The sequence below is a fragment of the Pseudonaja textilis genome, chromosome 7 (genome assembly GCF_049901715.1).
Source record: "Pseudonaja textilis isolate UNSWEBS1 chromosome 7, rPseTex1.2, whole genome shotgun sequence".
NCBI lineage: Eukaryota > Metazoa > Chordata > Lepidosauria > Squamata > Elapidae > Pseudonaja > Pseudonaja textilis.
Window position 1 is genome coordinate 2,300,201 of NC_141996.1, and position 17,695 is coordinate 2,317,895.

General features: G+C 44.2%; 1 protein-coding gene across 1 annotated transcript; it reads left to right on the forward strand.

Annotated features, from left to right (window-relative positions):
- The first annotated feature begins 1,733 nt into the window (after nt 1-1,733).
- Nucleotides 1,734-16,407, forward strand: LOC113453432 (putative mitochondrial transporter UCP3). The gene is made up of 8 exons (XM_087937837.1): nt 1,734-1,937; nt 3,846-4,081; nt 6,894-7,104; nt 8,544-8,741; nt 9,716-9,817; nt 11,286-11,466; nt 13,489-14,031; nt 16,228-16,407. Exons 2-7 carry the CDS (start codon nt 3,956-3,958, stop codon nt 13,601-13,603), a joined length of 933 nt encoding a protein of 310 aa, XP_087793963.1. The 5' UTR covers nt 1,734-1,937; nt 3,846-3,955; the 3' UTR covers nt 13,604-14,031; nt 16,228-16,407.
- The last annotated feature ends 1,288 nt before the right edge of the window (nt 16,408-17,695 follow it).

Sequence of the window (17,695 nt, forward strand, 5' to 3'; positions counted from 1 at the left end):
GAAGCGGTTATTAAGTGAAGCTGGCTTTCCTGGTAAAAGCAGATTTGCTTAACGCCGGCATGATTCACTTAACAACTCCCGTGATTCGCTTAACCATGGCAAAAAGATTGCATGACTCACTTAACAACCAACTTGCTTAGCAAAGGAAATTCTGGCCACTTAAAACAGCTGCCTCGCTTAGCAACAGAAATCCTGAACTCAATTGTGGTCGTAAGTCGAGGACTCACCTGTACTGAATTCTCTCATTTTTCTAGATTGGCAGAGTCCCCAAAACAAATCTCCATCTCTTGCTAAACTGAGCTAAACATCTTCCCCAAATTAACACTGACTGTGTTAAGGACGCTGGTACCCTTGCAGCAATCCCTGGTTTGTTTGCACAGAACTGGGTTAAACTGGTTGTAAGAATGCAGCCACCATACCCTACAGAAATGTGCAGCTTGGATTTTTGTAGAAAGAATGCAGGTAGTCCTTGACTTACGACCACAAAACGGAGCCCAAAATTTCCCTTGCTAAGCGAGACGGTTGCTACAGTGACTTTTGCCCCATTTCAGGACTTTTCTGGCTGTAGCCATTAAGTGAATCACTAGAGTTGTTAAGTCAGCAACCTGGTTATGAAGCGAATCTGGCTTCTCAGAAGGCTGCAGAAGGGGGATCTCGTGACCCTGGGAAAAACTGCAACCGTCATAAATAGGAACCAGTTGCCAAGACTCTGAATTTTGATCAGGTCACCCTGGAGATGCTGCCACAGTCATAAGTGGTATTCAGCTTTGTTTGGGCATTTTCCCACATCATTGCAGTTGTGCTTCCAAAGCCATAGCAACGTCTGGGCAGAATCCCATGTTCCATCTGATGGCACATGGGATTCTGCCGAGACGTTGCTACGGATTTGGAAGCACAACTGCAATGATGTGGGAAAATGCCCGAACAAAGCTGAATACCAACCAACCATACATACATACATACATACATACATACATACATATCTCCACCAAAAAAGGCAACAGGTCTTATTTTGGGGGGGAATCTCACCCACTGACTAACCTCACTTGTGTGCGTCACCCCCGGCCTCCTTTTCGCTCTCAGAGGATCATCTTCTTCTGCGGCCGGTAAAGCTTTCCTGAAGGCCTCTGCAGCCAATATAACAGACCTCTGGATCGATCCTGAGCTTTGTTCTCAGCTCCAGAGGCCTTCAGGAAAGCCTGGCCAGCCTTGCCGGCTGCAGAAGAAATGGGCCGGTGAGGCAGGTGTCGGGGTGTGCGAGGCCTGGCTACAACTGCCCAAAGGTAAGTAGTAGGGCAGCTCCACCACCCCACATCCCCACCCTAGCTTAATTTTTACCCATCCACTCTGGAGTGGGCTGGATCTTAATTAGGGCTTATTTTGGGGGTAGGGCATATATTGGGCTCGTGTGTAAAAAAAATCAAGCTAGGACTTACTTTCAGGGTAGGTCGTATTTTCGGGGAAACAGGGTAGTTCTGTTTTACGTCCACAGCGCCCACAGAATATCCACCACTCGTTTTTCACATACAGGGGCGAAAAAATAATCCCTGTGTATAAACAGAGATATTTTCAGAATGACATATGACCCCCACCGCTATTTTGGGCCACACAGACTGGGGTGGGGGGGGAGTGGGTAGGTCATTTCTGTCCTCGCACTGGCTGACACCGCCACACGATCGGTGTTCCCATCCGTTGGCATCTTGTTGAAATGCCATCCCGGCCTGAGTTTATAAAGGGGCATTGGCAACGATGACAAACAGGAGTCCCGGCATCTGTTCGAGACGGACAGAAGGGCTGCACCCCTCCCGGACTTGGCCAGACGGACGGACGGTTCACGGACACTTATCTGAAGATCTCGTTTTTTGCAAGAAGATTCGTCGAGCCGTGAACAGGGCAGGCCAGCCTGAGAATTGGGAGAGACGATACTTCGAGTCCAGGTAAAAAATTCTGTTTCGAATGGTTGGTCTCAGGTGGAGCTCAACGTGCGATCAGTCGCTGAGGGGCCATTTATATATCATTTATGGATTGTTGTTTGTAATTTATGTTTGATGATTGTAACTATGATTATGACCTGTGACTGGTTACTTGCTGTTTTAAATTGCGAGCATCTGCACCAGAGAAAAAAAATCTTGTGTGTCCAATCACTATTCTATTCTATTCTGTTCTGTTGAATTCTGTTTAATTTTTGTTCTATTCTATATTCTATTCTATTCTATTCTATTCTATTTTTTTCTCTTCTCCTCTCCTTTCCTCTTCTCTCCCCCCTCCCTTCTCTCCTCTCCTCTTCTACTCTCTTCTGTTTTGTTCCATTATTTCCTTTTTCTCTTCTCTTCTCTCCTTTCTTCTCCTCTTCCCCTCTCCATCCTTCCTTTCTCTCTTCTCCTCTCCTCTCCCCTTCCCTCTCTTCTCTTTTATTCTACTCTATTCTGCTCTGTTCTATCGTTTCCTTTTTCTCTTCTCTCCTGTTCTCTCCTCTCCACTCTCCTCCTCCTCTCTCTTCTATTCTCCTCTATTCTGATCTATTCTATTATTTCCTTTTTCTCTTCTCTTCTTTTCTCTTCTCTTCCCTCCTCTCCTCCCTTCCCTTCCCTTCCCTTCCCTTCTCTTCTCTTCTACTCTGTTCTGTTCTATTCTATTATTTCCCTTTTCTCTTCTTTTCTCTTCTCTTCCCTCCTCTCTCCTCCCTTCCCTTCCCTTCTCTTCTCTTCTCTTCTCTTCTCTTCTCTTCTCTTCTCTTCTCTTCTCTTCTCTTCTCTTCTCTTCTCTTCTCTTCTACTCTGTTCTGTTCTATTCTATTATTTCCCTTTTCACTTCTCTTCTCTTCTCTTCTCTTCCCTCCTCTCCCTCCCTTCCCTTCCTTCCCTTCCCTTCCCTTCTCTTCTCTCTTCTTCTCTTCTCTTCTCTTCTCTTCTCTTCTCTTCTCTTCTCTTCTACTCTGTTCTGTTCTGTTCTATTATTTCCCTTTTCACTTCTCTTTCTTCTTCTCTTCCCTCCTCTCCTCCCTTCCCTTCCCTTCCCTTCCTTCCTTCCTTCCCTTCCCTTCCCTTCCTTCCCTTCTCTTCTCTTCTCTTCTCTTCTACTCTGTTCTGTTCTGTTCTATTATTTCCTTTTCACTTCTCTTCTTTTCTCTTCTCTTCCTCCTCTCCTCCTCCCTTCCCTTCCCTTCCCTTCCCTTCCCTTCTCTTCTCTTCTACTCTGTTCTGTTCTATTCTATTATTTCCTTTTCACTTCTCTTCTTTTCTCTTCTCTTCCTCTCCTCTCCTCCTTCCTTCCCTTCCCTTCCCTTCCTTCTCTTCTCTCTTCTCTTCTCTTCTCTTCTCTTCTACTCCATTCTGTTCTATTCTATTATTTCCTTTTTCTCTTCTCTCCTCTCCTCTCCTCTTCTCTTCTCTTCCCTCCTCTCTCTTCTCTCCTTCTATTCTATTCTGTTGTTCTGTTCTGTTGTGTTCTGTATTCTATTCTATTCTATTCTATTCTATTCTATTCTATTCTATTCTATATTCCTAATTCCTAATTCTTAATTCTATTCTGTTCTGTTCTGTTCTGTTCTATTCTATTCTTTCACCATTATAACTTCGAACGGCCCCTAAACAATCCATTGTAAGTCAAGGACCACCTGTATTTTCCACCAGGTCGCCTCCGTGCTCCTCTGACCCCAATATCAGACAGACCCCACGGTTCCTCCCCAGGCAGATGCTCGGTATCGTCCTATCAGTTCGCCTGGCAGGGATAAATTCTTTGGGTTCGGTCTCAGGTCCAGCTTAAACGATAGCCACCGTGGTCACCCTAGCGGTTCTTGTGACCGATTTTATTTTGTTTATTTTTTTATTTTTTTCTTATTCTAGGTTCATTCATTCATCCAGGGTGGAGCTTGTTTTTGGGGCAACCCTCACAAACTGTCGGTGGCAGCCAAAGAAAGATTTCTGGAGTGGAGGTTGGAGTTTGCCCGGGAAAGATGGTCGGTCTGAAGCCCACGGAGATCCCGCCATCGGCACCCATCAAATTCCTGAGCGCTGGCACTGCCGCCTGCATCGCTGACCTCTGCACCTTCCCCCTGGACACTGCCAAAGTCCGTCTCCAGGTAGGTCCCCGGTCCGAATGGCACCGTCACTAAATGAGACGATAATGGCCAAGAGTATAAATACGCGGAGAAGCGGCTGGCTCCCTTTCCACAGAGGCTGGGCTGGGACGCTTCCATATGGATTCCTTTAGCAAGCAGGGGGCTGGACCAGATGACCTCAAGGTATGCCTTCCAGACGAACGACTCTAGTTCCGAAAGCCTTGCCCATTTGCATATTTGCAGCAGATCAACCTATACAGGTAGTCCTCGACTTACGCCCAGGGTTTGTATGTCGTTAAAGCAAAGCAGTTGTTAAGTGTAAGTTCTGCCCCATTTGACGACTTTTTCATGCCACAGTTGTGAATCACAACGGCTGTTTCAAGTCAGCGAAAGGGTTATTAAGGCTTCCCCGGGGAAAGCAGATTTGCTCACGCCCACATGATTCGCTGCAGTGATTCGCTGCCGCAAAAAGGTTGCAAGACTCATTTAATAACCAACTCGCTTAGCCGTGGAAATTATGGCCACTTAACAGCTGTCTCACATAGCAACAGAAATCCTGAACTCAATTGTGGTCATAAAAAGGAGACGATGTTTGCAAAGAGTATTAAATCCTTCCTTTAGTCAGAATTCAGGAAGCTTCTTGGATGAGAAGTGAAATGTCCTAATCAACCGATGGGATAGAAGTTGCCTTTGGAAGTTGTGGGAGCTTCATCCCTGGAAGCTTTCAAGAAGAGGCTGGACCGCCATCGGTCAGAAATGGCGTAGGGTCTCCTGCTTTGAGGGGTGGGGGTTTGAAGAAGAAGAAGAAGAATTAGAAGAATTAGAGGAAGAGGAAGAAGAAAAGGTGGAAGAGGAGGGAGGAGGAGGACGAAGAAGAAGAAGCAGAAGAAAGGAGGAGGGGAGGAGGAAAAGAGGAGGAGGAAGAGGAAGAAGAAGAAGAAGGGAGGTGGAGGAGGAGGAGGAGGAGGAAGAAGAAGAAGAAGAAGAAGAAGAAGAAGAAGAAGAAGAAGAAGAAGAAGAAGAAGAAGAAGAAGAAGAAGAAAAAGAAAAAGAAAAAGGTAGAGGAGGAGGAAGAGGAATTAGAGGAAGAGGAAGAAGAATTAGAGGAAGAGGAAGAGGAAGAAGAAGAAGAAGAAGAAGAAGAAGAAGAAGAAGAAGAAGAAGAAGAAGAAGAAGAAGAGAAGAAGAGGAGGAGGAGGAGGAGGAGGAGGAGGAGGAGGAAGAAAAGGTGGAGGAGGAGGAAGAAGAGAACAGAAGAGGAAGGAGGACGAGGAAGAGGAAGAAGAAGCAGAAGAAGAAGAGGAGGAAGAAGGAGGAAGAGGAAGAAAAAGAGAAGATGGAAGAGGAAGAAGGAGGAAGAGGAAGAAAAGAACAGAAGAGGAAGGAGGAGAAGGAAGAGGAAGAAGTAGAAGGAAGAGGAGGAAGAATTAGAGGGAGAGGAAGAGGAGGAGGAGGAGGAAGAAGAAGAGAATGGAAGAGAAAGAAGGAGGAGGAGGAGGAAGAAGAAGAGGAAGAAGAGAAAGGGAAGAAGCAGAAGAAGCAGAAGAAGAGGAGGAGGAGGAAGAAGAGAACGGAAGAGGAAGAAGGAGGAGGAAGAAGAGGAAGAAGTAGAAGCAGCAGGAGGAAACCTAGGGTGCTGGCAGCAACCCGTATCAACCATCAGCGCCAGTCAATGATATTAATGATGCATTTTTAAATGTTCAGTTGACTGAATTTCATGTTCGATGAATAAAAAAGGGAATAATCTTTTAAGGCTTAATGTGTTGCATGGATCCAAACAGGGTGGCTTGTTGAACTAGTCATGGTTTAGACCAGTGGGAGGAAAAGCTGGGAGGAATAAGAGCATGTTAGCAAAATAGAAACATAGAAGGAATGTTAATTTGAGATAACCTTGGAAGTCCTCAGTTCTCAGCTGATATATTTGTTTTTATTGCGACAATAAGTCTTTCTTGAGCCTAATAAACAGAAGCGCAGGGAAGCAACAAGTTTGCTGATTATGAATATTCATGCTTATGTCATTTGCTATCTATGCGTATGTATCATTTTTTCTGCTTTCCTGAAATATATAAATTAGAGCGCATAATTTCTCAGTGCTTCCTAAAGGGAATTCCTCCAGGGTGTACTGTTACAATAAATGCTTCTATGAGCCTTTTTTAAGTAGTTTTTTTGTTAGTTTATAATATAGCATACAAAAAAAAATGCAAAAGTAAATAGTAAGGGAAAATAGGGAAGGGGGAAAAAGGAGGGATAGAAAATGGGAAAAAGGAAAAAAATAGGTATTGATTTCCAACTTCCTTTGGAATAAAATAATACCACGCAACCTCAACTGTTTACTTTTACACAATAGTACACAAACTGGACATTTCTATAACCGCAAATCGATCTGATGGGTTAAAAACCCCAAATCAAAGTTTTATTTAATTTTTCTCCCACCTTGAGCACAAAGCGCAGAAGTAGTTTCCAAGTAGAAGTAAAAGTATTTAAATACTTTTTTTTTTTTCCCCTGGCTCAAAATAGTCAATTTAGCCCTCTCTGCTCACTCTACCGGTTTTTGTAAGCATTCATCCATTTGTGGGGAATCGGGGGTTGCCCCAAGCCATGATTGTTGGGTTTTTGAATCTGAGGTTCGATTCCACCCCAAGGTTTCTTCAACCTTGGGAAGGATAAGGACAGGCGGACTTCAATTCCTAGAATTCCCCAGCCAGTCATGGCTGGCTAGGGAATTCTGGGAGTTGAAGTCCGTCCTGTCTTAACCTTCCCAAGGTTGAGAATCTCTGGTTTAGACCGAAAGCCAGGATGATAACGCCACACAACCTCTTATTTCTCCTCCCAGATTCAGGGGGAATCGAGAACTTGCAAAGCAAGCAGACAAGTGAAATATAAAGGCGTCCTGGGTACCATCACCACCATGGTGAAGATGGAAGGACCCAAGAGTCTCTACAACGGGTTGGTGGCCGGTCTCCAACGCCAGATGAGTTTCGCCTCTGTCCGGATCGGGCTCTACGACTCGGTGAAGGATCTCTACACGCCCAAGGGCTCCGAGCGTAAGTCCAGAGTCTAAGACCAGTGTCTTCGCCTCTTCTTCCTCTTCCTCCTCCTCCTCCTCCTCCTCCTCCATCTCTTCCTATTCTCATCTCCTCCTCCACTCTCCTCCTCCTTCTCCTCTTCCCTATCTTCTCTTCTTCTCTTTCCCTTCCTATTCTCATCTCCTCCTCCTCCATCTTCTCCACTTCTCCTTCTCTTCCTATTCTCATCTATCTTCCCTTTCTCTTCTTCTCTTCCTATTCTCATCTATCATCTCTTCCTTCTCTTCCTCTTCTTCTCCTTCTTCTCATCTATCTTCCCTTTCTCTTCTTCTCTTCCTATCTTCTCTTTTCCTTCTCTTCCTCCCTTCTCTTCCTATTCTCATCTCCTCCTCCTCCTCCTCTATCTTCTTCCTCTTCTCTTCCTTCTTCTCCTTCTCTTCCTATTCTCATCTATCTCTCTCCTACTCCTCTCTCCTCTTTTCTTCCTTCTTCTCCTCCTCCTTTCTTCCTCCTCTATCTCTTCTTCTCCTTCTCTTCCTATTCTCACCTCCTCCTCCTCCTTCTTCCTTCTCTCTTCTTCTCCTTCTCCTTCTCTTCCTATCCTCATCTATCTTCTCCTTCTTCTCTTCCTCCTCCTCCTCTTCTTCTCCTTCTTCTCTTCCTAGTCTCATCTATCTTTTCTTTCTCCCCTTCCTCCTTCTCCTCCTCTCTCTCTCCTCCTCCTCTTCTCCTCCTTCTTCTCCTCTCTTCTCCTCCTCTTCTTCTCCTTTTCTTCTCTTCCTATTCTCATCTATCTTTTCTTTCTCTATCTTCTTCCTCTTCTTTCCCTTCTTCTTCTCCTCCTCCTATTCTCATCTATCTTTTCTTTCTCTATCTCTTCCTTCTCCTTCTCTTCCTCCTCCTCATCCCTTCTCCTCCTTCTCTCCTCCTCTTCTCCTCCTCTCCTTCTCCTTCTTCTCTTCCTATTCTCATCTATCTTTTCTTTCTCCTCTTCCTCCTTCTCCTCCTTCTCTTCCTCCTCCTCTATCTCCTCCTTCTCCTCCTCTGTCTCCTCTCCTTCTCCGTCTCTTCCTATTCTCATCTACTTAAGAGCTTAATCAACCACATCGCCAAGGGACCCCTTCCCTAATTTTTCACTGACCCCCCTCAGCCTTTTGGGGTAGGCCAAGCCAGGAAACAAGAGTCCACCCCAAATAAACTGCCTTATAGCTCCAAGCTCTAATATCAAGTCCTCCAAAGCCTGAGTGAGTTCCGCTCTCCTCCCTCTTATACCAAAGAGATTCAAGCAACGACACCTTGAGTTTCTTTCACGCACTCTTCCATTTTCCCCCGGACCGAGCTCAGGTTTTGCCATCGGCTTCCATGTAACCTTGTCCAAAAATAATCTTCATGCTCCTCGACACCGATCCACACATCCTTTTTCTCTCTCTCTCTCTTCCTCCCTCATCCCATCTCAGATACCAGCATATTCACCCGCCTCCTTGCCGGCTGTACCACTGGCGCCATGGCGGTGACCTGCGCCCAACCTACGGATGTGGTGAAAGTCCGCTTTCAAGCCCACATCCAGCTGGTGGGGGCTCCCAAGAGGTACAACGGGACCGTGGACGCCTATCGAACCATCGCCCGGGAAGAAGGGGTCCGAGGCCTTTGGAAAGGTACCTGTTCTTTCTCCCAAAGCAATTTTGGAATCCAAAACTGTGATGACCCAGGGTGGGATACAAAATAAACACAGTCACAACAAAACGGTGAAGCTCCTTTTATTCCTTCACTTTGCTTCCAAGCTCCGAATATCCTTGACTGAAGACAAAAAAACTCCCACACAGTTACAAGAAGGGGGAAAAAAGCAACACAAACCAGGCAAGATAAGGAGAACATCCACAGATAACAGAACACACACTGAGAAGGGCGCCAAACTCAGAGAGGAACCATAAACTAGAGATATTTCCATGCTTGGTTTCCAGTGCTCGCCCATACGCACGTCTGTCCTCTTATTCAGTTGTCACAGCTGAAGCCCATGAAGGGGATCAGGGCCCTTTCCTCCCCCGTAGACCACATCTCTCCCTTATGCTCTCCTACATACATACATACATACATACATATATATACATATATATATAAATTTGTTTTCTGAGGTTCTCATGGGTATTTGTATGTGGATCTTTGGTTATTCGGGTTTTCTCCTGCGTAAGATTGAAGTATCTAGGCAACGTTTCGATGAAGTCTCATTCATCATCTTCAGGCTTGTGTCTCCGGCTCTGTGCTTCTAGATGTAGAATACAGAGCGTATATATATATATATATATATATATATATATATATATATATATATATATATATATATACACACACACACATCACATACATACATACATACATACATTAACCAACATTACATTACATTACATTAACCAACCATCCCTGGCAGGGAGATTGGAAGTATCTAGGCAACGTTTCGATGATGTCTCATTCATCATCTTCAGGCTTGTGCTTCGTCTGTGTCTCAGAGTAATATGTATATGTATGTGTATATATATATATATATACATACACACACACACACACACACACACACACACACATACATACATACATACATACATTAACCAACATTTCCTTCCATCCCCGGCAGGGACGTTTCCCAACATCACTCGGAACGCCATTGTGAATTGCGGGGAGATGGTGACCTACGATCTCATCAAGGAAACCCTGCTGAAATATCACCTGATGACAGGTAAGGGAACCTCTTCACCCCACCTGCCAGAGAAAAATTGGGAGCGAGGGGGCAATTCTGCATTATAGGCAGTTCTCATTCAGTCATGGCTTCCTTTAGAGACCATTGGCAGCTACAGCTGTGATTAAAGGAATGTAAATTTGCAACCACTAAAGCACTAAAGCAAAGGAAAGTTGAAGGCAGATCATAAGGGAGTCAGGGTTTCACTTAATAAAATGCTTTGCTTAACAGCCAAGTTGCTGGTTCTGATTGTGGTCGCTAAATGAGGACTACCTGTTACGTGAAGAAAACGGATATATAAGAAATACAAGAAAACTGTAAATATATCAGCTGATGACAAATAATCCCACCTGCCAGATAAAAATTGGGAGCGAGGGGAAATTCTGCATTGCAGGCAGACCTCGTTTAGCGATGGCTTCATTTGGCGACCATGGGCAACAAGAATTGTGATGAAAAAAGTAGATTTGCAACCAATCTTCACACGTAGGACTTTTGTAGCCCTGTAAAGATGAAGCCTGGATCACGAGCCTTATCAGGGTTTCGCTTAAATGCTTTGCTTAACAACCAAATTGCCAGTTCTAATTGTGGTCACTAAACGAGGACTACCTTTCGCGTGAAGGACACAGATATATAAGAAACGCAATAAAACTGTAGAAATATGACCTTGTGGCATGGAAGGGAACGGCTTCATAAATGAAGATTTTTTTTAAAAGGAAATAAATAAATAAAATTAAAAAATAAAGATTCAACCTGGAAATAAGGAGACACTTTCTGACAGGGAGAGCCATCAACCCATGGAACAGAAGTTGCCTTCAGAGGTTGTGGGAGCTTCATCCCTGGACTGGTCTCTGTCAGAAATGGTGTAGACCAGTAGTGGCTAACCTTTTTGGGCTCCTGTGCCAAAAATTGTGTGCGCGCTGGTGTGCATGTGCTCACATACCAGCACCCAGAAGGCCCCTTGCGCATGCATACGCTCCCCCCCACCCCTTATCTGCACTGCACCTCCCAGCTGATTTTCGGCCCGTTTGAGGCCTTTTTCAGCCTCCCAGAGGCTTGAGGAAAACCTCTTCAGAAATACAGGAAGTGACGAAACGGGGCCTATTTTTCAGCCTGCAAAGGTTGCAGAGGTTTTCCTCAAGCCTCCGGGAGGCCGAAAAAGGCCTTAAATGGGCCAAAAATCAGCTGGGAGTGCGGCGCATGCGCAGCGAGATAAGTTTGCCTGCAGCTCGTGTGTGGGCACAAATGGTTCTGCGTGCTACCATGGCACGCGTCCCATAGGTCCGCCATAGGCTCTTCTGCTTAGGCAGGGGCCAGGTTGGGCTAGATGACCTCCAAGGTCCCTTCCAACTCTGTTCACCTGTAAATACTTTCTGAAGAAGCAAATTTTGGAGAGAAGGAGCACCTTCTACCTGAGTTCTTGATGTCCATCGTCCTGAAGGTTTTAATCTTTCCTTGTTGTCTCCCCCAGACAATTTCCCGTGCCACTTCGTTGCTGCGTTTGGTGCCGGTTTCTGCGCGACGGTGGTGGCGTCCCCGGTGGACGTGGTCAAAACGCGGTACATGAACTCCAGTGCCGGACAGTACAAGAACGCCTTGAGCTGCATGCTGACCATGGTGGTGAAGGAAGGTCCAAATGCTTTCTACAAAGGGTGGGTGAATAATTGCTCCCCTCACCAAGAGGAAGGGCTCCCGATCCCTCCTCGGGGTCCCGCCAGAGACCCTCCTTGGAGGACAGATGGAGATACGGCTAGTCCTCAGTTTACAACCTGTTCATTTAGTGACAAAAGCCACAACAGCACCGAAAATAGTAACTGTTTTTTCACACTTACATTTCAGTGATCAAAATTCAGGCACGTGGCAAATGACTCATTTGTCAGGGTTCCGGCGATTGCCCACATTAAATCATGAGCCTCGGGCCAAGCTTCGAAAGAATCCAAAAGATTTATTAGGAGCAACGTGTCGGCATTATCCCAGATGAAGCCAACTCTGTGTTCTGACCCAAACCCTTTTCCAATAAAACAAATAATAACTAAAGGGAACAGAAACCTTTTAATGAGTCTTACAAATTCCCGGTTAAAAGGCTGCTGCAAACTAATTAACTTTGATAAGCAGGAGCCTCGCCAAAACTGTGCAAGGCTGCCAAGAATAACAGATAAGGTTACCTAGAAATATTTTACAACACAAGGGTCTTCAAATGCCAACTAAGATACTGCAATGTCCACGAGGCTGGAGTTTCAAAACGTCTTTGCTTCCTGCAAAGAACGTTCGCTTCACAGCTGGCTTTTATCTTCTTGAAGGAGGGGCCATTAACTTGCAGCCTTACTCCCGAGTCGCCCGTGCTGCTGCAGCTGCTACCATAGAGCCCAAACTCTCTGCTGTTACTAAGTGAGACTGTTGTTAAGTGAGTTTTGCCCCCAATTGATGACAATTCTTGCCACGGTTCTTTTTCTTAATTATTTATTTATTTTCAAAATACATATGGAAATTTACATTTTTAACAGTTCTGTGTCAAGTGTTGCTTATATTCTTAAATACAAAATGTACAATTCTTCTCCATATCAAACCTTGTTTCTCTTATCTAACCATATATCTAACATTTCCCAAACCTCAGAGAACTCTGACTCTTCTTTTAATTTCCTCGTCAGTCTGTCCATCTCGGCCCAACCGATTATTTTATTTATTATCATGTTTTCTGAAGGTACAATCACCTATTTTCCAACTTTGGGCATAGGCAATTCTTGCTGCTGTTAATATACGTTGTACGATGTATTGGATATGTTTTTTTGGCCACAGTTCTTAAGGGAGCTTTAAGGTGAAATGTCCTGTGGCCCCTCCACGAGTCAAAATTACATTTTTGAGAAGGAAGAGCATCTACAGCAGGGATCTCAAAAGACAACCATGACTTCCTGACCCCAAACATGGAGATGGGCCATCAAACACAACCTTGTGGCTGCCATCTTGGGGTGGGTTGTTTTTTTTTGGAGCTTCTGGGCACAGAATTTTCTCAGGCGCTGGCCCTTTAAATTCCCTTTTCCTTTTCCTTTCCTTTCCTTTTTCCTTTCCTTTCCTTTTCCTTTTTCCTTTCCTTTCCTTTCCTTTCCTTTTCCTTTTTCCTTTCCTTTCCTTTCCTTTCCTTTTTTTCTTTCCTTTCCTTTCCTTTCCTTTTTCCTTTCCTTTCCTTTTCCTTTCCTTTTTTCCTTTTCCTTTCCTTTTCCTTTCCTTTTTCCTTTCCTTTCCTTTTCCTTTTTCCTTTCCTTTCCTTTTTCCTTTCCTTTCCTTTTTCCTTTCCTTTCCTTTCCTTTCCTTTTTCCTTTCCTTTCCTTTCCTTTCCTTTCCTTTCCTTTCCTTTCCTTTCCTTTCCTTTTCCTTTCCTTTCCTTTTCCTTTCCTTTTTCCTTTCCTTTCCTTTCCTTTCCTTTCCTTTCCTTTCCTTTCCTTTCCTTTCCTTTCCTTTCCTTTCCTTTCCTTTCCTTTCCTTTCCTTTCCTTTTTCCTTTCCTTCTTTCCTTTCCTTTCCGATTAATTTTCCAACATTTAAAAACACAAAACTATATATATATACTGTTATCAACATCAGCACATCTTTTGCATTTCCTTACATTTTTCAATATACGGTTGCTTATTCCATTACCGCGGCGTCTTACCCCCCCTTTTTCTTTTCTTATTTCTCCAGTTTCATCCCTTCTTTCTTACGGCTGGGCTCCTGGAACGTGGTGATGTTTGTGTCTTACGAGCAGCTGAAAAGGTTGATGGTTTTGGCCCAGGTGTCTTGGGAAGCACCCTTCTGAAGTTCGCCGTCACCCCCAGCAGACCCGATACGATCCGGGCAAGAGAGCCAAAGAGAGAAGAGAAAAACTCAAAGGGAGGATTTTAAACAGCGGGACTTCCTGCAAACCGATTTTGCGGAAAGCATACCTATCAATTATATTAATTGCTACAAATATTATGCCCTGTAAGGCATGAATAGAATAGGATAACAGAGTTGGACGGGACCTTGGAGATCTTCTAGTCCAACCCCCTGCTTAGGCAGGAAAGCCTAAACCCCTTCAGACAAAGAGTTGTCCAATCTCTTCTAAAAATCTTCCATGAGACTTAAGGCACTGCAAGAAGAATTTTTATGCCATAAACAAGCCACAACTGGACATTGATCACACATCCTTGTTTAGCAGAGCCACCCCAGATGTGGATCACATATCATCTGAACTGATTCCAAGAGGTAAGGCTCATAAAATGCTACAAAACCACCCGATCCTAGCTTGATCCATGTTTCTGAAACAAGTTAGAGCGGTGGTCGCCAACCAGTGGGCCGGGGACCACTGGTGATCTGTGAGAAAATGTTGGTGGTCCGCAGAGAAATGTAGCCCCCCCACCCAAAGCAATTAATCCAGGCTGCGCAGGAACACGAGGCTGCGTCGCTTGCATTGCGAACAACACGAGGGAGTGAGGGGAGGGGGGAAAGGGCGGAGGGAGGGAACTTGCCCCACTCGCCCCACGCGCCTGGCCTGGCCACCGGGCTGCTTCTTTCCGCTTCTTTCTTCTTCTGCTTTTGGCTGCACGCAAGGAAAGCAGAAAAAAATATTTCTTTCTCTCCCACAAACTCCGCCAGAAATGAGTCTTTGGGGACCCTGCAAGGCCTCCTGCTCCAAGAGGCTGCGCCGGCAAAGACTCCTTTCTTGGCGGAGTTTGCGGGAGAGAAAGAAAGACTTCTGCAGCTTCTGCTGTTTTCCTTGCATGAAGCCAAAAGTCTCTCTCTCCCCCCCCCCCCCTGAGAACAGAGCTGGAGACAGTATCCTGCAATCCCAAATAAAGAACGATCAATCGGTAGGAAAACGGGATGAGGAACTTTCCTGCAGATTTTCTTTGGGATTTTCCCAGGGTCTCTGGTCCACGGGATTTCAAATTATGACTTTGGTGGTCCCTGAGGTCCAAAAGATTGGCGACCCGTGTGTTAGAGCAAGGTTTTTGAAAGTCAGCCGCTGGAAGATGGGTGGACTTCAACTCCCAGAATTCCCTGTCTTAAAAGCCTTCTGGCTGGGGAATTCTGGGAGTTGAAGTCCACAAGTTGCCAAGGTGGGAAAGCAATTTTCAGGATTGGGGGTGGGGGCACGAGGCTGTGCACCACCAGGGTTGGTGATGCCCCAACTCAGTAACAATTTGCAGAGGTAGCTTTGCATGCCAAAGAAAACGCAGTGAAAAAGCCACCACACACACACACACATATACACAAAATGTAAAAATTATAGTTGTGTATTACGAAGCAAAATAGAAGAAACAACCCAAATTGCCAGGAGTCTAGAACCATGATGGCGAACCTATGACACGCATGCCACAGGTGGCACGCAGAGCGATTTGTGCCGGCACGTGAGTTGCAGGCAAACTTACCTCACTGCACATGCGTGCACCTCCAGGCTGATTTTCGGCCCGTTTGAGGCCTTTTTTGGTTTCCCAGAGGCTTGAGGAAAGCCTCTGCAGCCTTTGCAGGATGAAAAATAGGCCCGTTTCATCACTTCCTGTCTCTCTGGAAATACCAGAAGTGACAAAACGGGCCTAGTTTTCGGCCTGCCAAGGCTGCAGAGGCTTTCCTCAATGGGGGCGGGGGTGCATTGCCTTCTGGGTGCTGGCATGCGATTGCACGCGGACAAGCACACACACAATTTTTGGCACAGGAGCCCCAAAAGGTTAGCCACCACCGGTCTAGAAGGCCTTGTGATAAAGTTAACATCTTCTGCACCCGTCTGTTGCAGCAAAGGAAAAAACGCTACTGCAAAGGATAAAAAAATAAATTCTGAAACTGATTACAAAACGGTACAAGATGTTGCAGCTCTGTAATGTTTTTTTTTTAAGTAAAAATAATCCTCTTGGTTAATTTTTCTCTAAGAAGGGTAGTTGGTAGCACTTCACTTTAGCCAAATTAAAAAAAAAACACTTGTTTTTTTGTTTTGTTTTTTATTTTTCTTATAAGTATCTATCTCATGTATTCAAAACTATATTTATTCTTATACCTGTATCTTGTAAGCGATTGACCAATCGAATAAATGCTAAGAAAATACTAACTATAGCTCTTCCTACTCTGATAACATTACATGAAAAAGGAATTAGGGTTGCTGTAAATTTTCTAGTGTAGTGAAGCTGGAAACATTTAAAGTTTTAGTCATCAGAACATCCCAAGTATTTATTGACTTACTGTTTATTCCAAGGGACTACAAACTTGGCAAGTTTAAAACTTGTGGACTTCCAACTCTCAGAATTCCTGAGCTAACATCCCTGGGGGAGGAATTCTGGGAGTTGAAGTCCACAAGTTTTAAAGCTCTCAAGTTTGAAGATTTGTTTTGTTGGAATATTTTTAAAAAAATTATGCAGAACTTTAGACTGTTGTGACTAAACCATCTTCCTTTCTGTTTTTTTTTTCTAGCGAAGGAACCAATGGAAAAGAGAACCTATTTTCTGAAATCCTACTAGGAAACGCTGCCATAAACATAAATTATAATAAATTACCTGGGAAACCAAGCGCTGCCTCCCCCAAGAGACTTTCGGGGATAAAAATCAAAGCCCTCTGCCTTTTCTCTCAATAAACTTTTCTAAAAATTTCAAATATCTTTTAAGATTTATATCAGTATCACTTTAATCAGCCGCTTAGAACCATTTTTTTTTAACCGAAGTCACAATTCATACAAGCATTTTGATAGGTTTTATGATTAATAAACGAAAACAGATCTATTTAGTTTTAAAAATGACTTCAGAGAGTCAAGAAAAGATGATGAATAAATCTGGTTTTAACGTTGAGAAAAAGGATAAATATTACCTCAAAAATGTGAATTGTGTGCTGTTTCAAAATTATTGTGTTATGGTATGGAATGAAGTTAAAAAAATAGGTAGAGATGAGGAAAACTGCCATTGTCATTGCTGGGAAGAATATCTGTGATTATGATGAATGTTTTACCTAGAATGCTATTTTTATTCCAGATCACACTGATGTACCTTTTAAGCAAGGGCAAAAACATATTTCTAAATTTGTCTGGCAAGGCAAGAAATGGAGAATTAAATTGCTGCAGGATTCTACAGAAACAAGAGAGTGAGGACTTTTAGATTTGAAACTCTATTTGGCAGTTTTTTTATTGAGTATGGCTGAAAGAGTGGGTGACTTGAAGAAATAGATAGCTACAGGAATTGGAAGGATACGATTTAAAATTTGGTTGGCATGGCTATTTGTGGTACAATACAGCTAGTCCTCAACTTACGACCAAAAATGACCCCCAAATTTCTCTCAGTCTCCTGGTAATTGGCCCACAGAAGGAGGAGGAGGAAGAAGGGAGAGGAGGGGAGGAGGAAGGGAGGGAAGGAAGGAGAGAAGGAGAAGGAGGAAGAGAGGAAGAAAGGAAGATGGGAATAGAAGGAAGGAAGGAAGATGAAAATGAGAAGGAAGGAAGGAAGGATTGGAATAAGAAGGAAGGAAAGAAGGAAGGAAGATAGGAATGAGAAGGAAGGAAGATGGAAATGAGAAGAAGGGAAGGAAGGAAGGAAGATGGGAATAAGAAGGAAGGACGGAAGGTAGGAATGAGAAGGAGGGAAGGAAGGAAGGAAGATGGGAATGAGAAGGAGGGAAGGAAGAAAGGAAGATTGAAATAAGAAGGAAGGAAAGAAGGAAGGAAGGAAGATAGGAATGAGAAGGATGGAAGATAGGAATGAGAAGGAGGGAAGGAAGGAAGGAAGATGGGAATAAGAAGGAAGGACGGAAGATAGGAATGAGAAGGAGGGAGGGAAGGAAGGAAGATGGGAATGAGAAGGAAGGACGGAAGATAAGAATGAGAAGGAGGAAGGAAGGAAGGAAGGAAGGAAGGAAGGAAGGAAGGAAGGAAGGAAGGAAGGAAGGAAGGAAGGAA